Below are 5,733 nucleotides of genomic sequence, written 5' to 3' on the forward strand. Positions count from 1 at the left end.
TTTGTCCTGAACTCAAAACAATAAAAATGGTTTTATGAGAAAATTCGGGACAGAATAATATTGAATAAAATAAAATGCCAATGCACAGTGTGCACCCGAGAAGTTCAAGTTAATGCAGCGTGAAATTTCAATTCAATTGTTAATCTCTACCATAAATCCAATCAGGAATGATCCTAGATTTATAAAACAATACAAGCAGACCCTGCACAAGTACCACAAGTTAAAAATAGCTGAAATAAGTCGAGCAGTTCTCGTGTGCATCGACTTGCATCTAGAAGAGTTTATCAAGTGAAAATGTAAATATTTATTTTGCAATAATTATTAGAAATCAGTGATTGCAGGACACCCACCCTCAGTACTTGGGGTCGGTCGCTGTAGTCTACTGGTTGACACCTTAAGGAATAGTCCCCTGTCAGCCATCCGGCCATTGATATCTGTAACCACAACCAAGGAGAGGCCATACTCCGATCAGATAATGTAACCACTGCCATCACCGACTACCGAGTGTTTTTAATATTTTTGCATTTCCATTTATGCATTTCTGTTATGAATTGGTAAACTAGAATTACTGCATTTCACCTAGGGTCAGTTATCGCTGGATATCTCGTGATTAGAAAGACATACGGCAATTTTCATAAATATCTTTTTTGTAGAGCGAAAAGCGGACTAAAAAAAAGAATTCTATCAAATTCCTTCTATTTCGTTGGGTTTGAGAGATATCAGCGATAACTCATTCTAGTTTATCAAGCACTACAGATTTGGCTTGTTCACCCAAACCATTTAAATTCGACACTCAATTCTGTACAATCTAGATAATTTTTTTGCAAAATCATTTGCAAATGTGGCTTGTTGGATTATTATTGAGGGGAGGACATTGCCAGTGTGGTTTGAAGGTCTTATCTTCACTTGCCACATGGCGCAGTCTCCAGAAAGTCGATGAAATCAGGAACGCAAGGTTCGAGCAATTAATCTCGTCAGGAAATTGATGGTTTTTTTTTATTTTATTATTTATAGGGAAATGGCAAAGATAATTTTAACAAGAAATATTTCTTACTTATTTCTTAGAACTTGAAAACTGATAAACAGTTTCTTGTTTCACGCAGAGTATTTTTCAATTATTAGCATGTCTTTACAGAAATTGATGCAATTCGTTTTACGCTTACGTCTATTCGGTTGAATTTCAGAATCCAGTTTTTCCTGATCCAATTACTTATCATTACCAACTGAAAATTTCTTGCTTTAATTACATAATAAAGACTTTCATTGTCAATTCAAGTGTACACAAAATTGATCTTATGTGTTGTGATCTTTGCGCAAGATATTATACAATCGAAGTGAAAAAAAAGATAATTCTACGCTGTTGGAAAATGAGTCTTGAAATTTCAAGTAAAAAAATTAAAACCCAGGAATTTATTGGGTTTTCAAGGCAAACAGAAACTTTTACGAACGACGTAATCTTAAAGTAAACTGAGCCGCGGCAAATTGAGGGTTCAATTGTTACTGTAAATTATATTAATTCTCAATAATGTACATGTAACACAAACTATAAAAATTTATGAGGAAGACGTGATTTTTAGTGTAGGAAAGACTGGAAAATCCTCGCAGTACAAAAGAATCTCATTTTACTGAGAGAATTTTTTCCCGTATACCCGAATGAAATTGTTCATTACAAGATTAATCGATTTGAAAAATTATATTTTCTGGTCCATGGAAAATATATATATTTATTTTTCTCAGTGCGCGCGTGTTTAATCAGTTATTGCCGATACCTCCTGATTTTTCATGTGTTTAGATTAATTCTTTATAAATCATCGATCAGATTGACGTGAAAAAATTTAATATTTTTAGGTTTTATTATTATTTCATGACTCACAAGTTTTCATAGTCGTGCGTTAATTTTTCCAATTTTTTGGTGGGCGAAATTAAACATTTTTTTAGTAGTCAAGTGTAATAAAATTCTGGAAAAATTAAAATGTCGAATAATGGATTCCTACGATTGCTTTTTCGCCCTCATCTCTCACTGAACCTTCTGATTAATCTCATTTTACCCGCATTCCATTTTATCTTGTGTCCCATTTTGCCCGGGTCACCTCGAAAGCTTCCTGAGTTTTAGCAAAAGTTCACTGAGAACATCGGAAAGTTCTCCTACAGTGATGAACCTTGTGAGACATTGAATAATAATAAACCTTAAAACCGATATCTTTTTTATGTCAATTCTATGAACCGTTCCCCACAAATTTGTAAAAAAAAAACTTGAAAAAACAAGATATCGGCAACAACTCCTTGAGATAATGAACATAAAACGGTATGAAGTGCCCAATAATTTAGGGATGAACGTCAAATATTTTCTGGATAAAGACAATTGAGTGCTCGACTTTACGCTCATGATTTCAGGACAATCCTAATGTATTTACATTATTAGTAGTTATAATAAAGTATATGGATAATAAGCTCAACGAAGCAGCCATATCTACGATATCCATCATAATATTCAGCATCCAGTTCCAAGCCTAAACATTACGAAATAAATAAATAAATAATCATATAATCCATGATGATGACGACCTGGGTTGACCAAGGGGCTGGGGATAAACGTAATCAGGTCTTACCCTTATCGCTGTTGGACTGTTGGAATAGTCGACTGGTTGACAGCGAAAACTATAGTGTCCCCACCAGCCACCCATCAGACTCTGTATTTTATCAAATATATGTAATCATTGTTCTCGAATCACCGGTCCAATGCCAAATCCCCAATGATTATTTTTAACTCCTCAAATATTATTGATTTATTCCATTGAATTTAGGTATTGAAAGAATAATTAATTGAAACATTTAAATGGGTTGGAAAGTTGTGGTTTTTTTAGAACTAATTAAAATGTCGAATAATTAATTTCTTTGAGTTAATAAAAAATTCATATATGTTTTGTTAAAAATCTAATGAACAATTTGAAAAAAAATTGTAAAGAATCATTGAAAGTCGTGGGCAACTACTCAGCAACTAGTCAATTATTATTGATTAATTCTACTGAATTTGTTATTGAAGAAGTCCAATTGAAGCATTTTTATTAGTAATGAATGTAAATTTTCAAGAATTAGTTGAACGTTCGAACGGAAGATTTTTTCTAATAAATCTAATCAACAATTTGGAACATATTTGAAAAAAATCATGGAAACTGGTGGGGAAACAACAGCTCAATTGCTATAGATTAATTCTAAAAATTGATTATTAACAAATGCGAAATTAACGAATTTTAGTAGACAGTAAATATCAGTTTTCAGAAATGAATTGTATGTGGGATGTCAATTTTTTTCGCGTCAATCTGAATACCAATTAGCAGGAAACAGCAAAAATCATGAGAAGTAGTAGATAAACAACTACTCAATTGTCATTCATTAATTCCATAAAATTTCGTACCACTAAAAAACTGCTGAAACCCAGCACGTGAATTAATATTAGATTTCAGTTGTGAGGAATTAATTGAGTGTTACAATCCCTACGTTTATAATCATTGGACTGACAGTACCGACACATAAACTTTTACCTCAATTCGAGTACAACATTCGGTGGAAATCTATCGCTGATTACGAAATTAACATAAATAAAAATAAAACAAGATAAAAAAAATAAATGATATAAATAGCAATACAATAACGAGTGATATTTTTTTCTCCCTCGTGGTAGAGATAAAGTATCAGAAATTAGTTGCTTTACCTCGTAAAATAGCCATGTTGAGAAAATAACTTGAATTAAGTTGTACGCAATCAGGACATTTTTAAGTTGAAATGGCTTTCGATTCTCCATGAGTTTTGGCCCTATAACTTTGACTATGTACACGTAACTCAGGCATATGAACAGTGTGGGGAAGGGAGAACTCATTAGGAACCAATTAGTCGTCCGTGAATCTAAAAGCAAAAACAAAATAAATAAACAATAAACAAGTAAATGCACCACATAATTAAATAAAAGGACAAAAAAAAATCGTTTGAATCATCTCGAATAGCTCAGAACATTCATCAATTAGATAATTGAATGCGATGAGCTAAGGCATGTGAACCGATATATGTATACACTGATCGAACACATGTACGTCATAGTCGAGTGAAGTTTTATGTACTGCCTTGTGTACTTCATTCGGTACAATGGCCTCCTAGAGATCTCAAGGCTAGTCTTGTTATAAACTAGCTGATGCATCATAGAAAAAGTTCATCGATTACTTTGACATTTCCTCGTTAATCTGATAAATTAATGATTGTCCTAAATTCTAATCAACAATCATGACCTCTCAACATATCCCAAAAAAATATTACAAGTCAAAATATAATGTAAATATATTAATTCCCAGAAAAATTATCTTTATATTTTTTTTTTAATAATGAAAATGAAAGGATTATTATATTTTTCATTATTTACTGCGTAGTAGTAGTATGCTAGGAAAATATTGTTGCCTTCAATTATATTGCGAGTAATATTCTCGGAGTGGAGTGGATTGTTGGGATTTGCTTGAACGAGCTGGGGATTACTTTTGTGTTCGTTAAGAAATTTATATTTTTTGCGTGCCATACTATGTACTGCATGAGGATTTCTGGGAATTGAATTCGCCAATCGAGGTGTCATGACATTATTTTGCCATTTTCAGAAGTAATATTTGTTGTGGTATTTTGATAGGTAACAGATAAATTTTTTTATCTCATGAATAATCGATTTTTATAATTCAATGTTGCTAATTAAAGAGGCGGTTCCGATAAATTTGTTATGAAAAACTTGAACTGTTTTTTTAATGAATAATAAATAATGGATAATGATAACAATAATGAATCTACAGTGCAATTATAATAATTTTCGTGGTCTCTCGGACGAAGAGTAACAATTACAATTCAAGGAATGTCATTTAAAATCCCATTTGGGATAATGATGATATTTTTTTGCGGATTTAAATGGAGTGGAACTAGTCTCATCGTGCAGGTGATCTTGTAGGAAAGAAATTGACAAGGTTTTCAGGGTCATTTGCTGGAGCCTTTCACGGCTATTATTGACCACGACCTTGTCGAGGTTCCTTTCCAACATGTACGTGAACCTTGATCCATTGATCCAGAGGATTCATCCCGCAATATTTCACTTCGTTATTGATCATCAATTCTACAGATTCATTGATTTGTTTTTGCTTCCGAATGCAATCAGACACTTTATTTCCTCGATCTTGTAATTTTAATTGGATATTATGTAGGTCATGAAACGTGGAGATATTTTTTTGGAAATTGTTGATCGTTCTTCGGAAATATTTCATAAATTACAATAAACAGGGGCTGAAGTTTAAGCAACAAATCTGCAGGTTTATGGTATAATTGGAATTACTTTGGAGCATTTCTGGGGATGATGTCTCGTCAATCGACTCAGTAATCTTCGATGTACAGCGATTTCTCAAAAATATCGTTTTTTCAATATTTCAAACATTGCACGACCCAATTAAAATTTTTGGCGAAAAAATATTCCGCATCATATTTTTGGGAATAATTTATAATAAGTTATACTACTGGTGCTTCAAAAGTAACTCATTCTGCAATTACGTTATTGTCAATACCGTTAATTTTCAGATGAATAAATTAAAATATTCCTACCGATACATTGCCTGATTGCTTAATTTTTTTGTTGAGAACGAATTGTATTTTTTTTTCTATTGTTTTTTGTATTGTTGAACTGAAAATCATCAAAAGAAATTCTTCTTGCTTGAGAGC

At 32.4% G+C, this 5,733-nt stretch overlaps 1 protein-coding gene across 1 annotated transcript in view; it reads right to left on the reverse strand.

The window, feature by feature from the left end:
• The window catches only part of LOC105265867 (elongation of very long chain fatty acids protein AAEL008004), a gene marked incomplete at its 5' end in the record, with an annotated part of 6,396 nt that extends 2,493 nt beyond the window's left edge, over positions 1 to 3,903 (reverse strand). The window contains 3 exon segments of the mRNA XM_011303638.1: positions 289 to 434; positions 2,610 to 2,690; positions 3,713 to 3,903. Coding sequence (XP_011301940.1) covers positions 289 to 434; positions 2,610 to 2,690; positions 3,713 to 3,903 — 418 coding nt within the window.
• Positions 3,904 to 5,733: the final 1,830 nt, after the last annotated feature.

Source organism: Fopius arisanus, unplaced genomic scaffold (assembly GCF_000806365.1).
Source record: "Fopius arisanus strain USDA-PBARC FA_bdor unplaced genomic scaffold, ASM80636v1 scaffold00032, whole genome shotgun sequence".
Lineage (NCBI taxonomy): Eukaryota > Metazoa > Arthropoda > Insecta > Hymenoptera > Braconidae > Fopius > Fopius arisanus.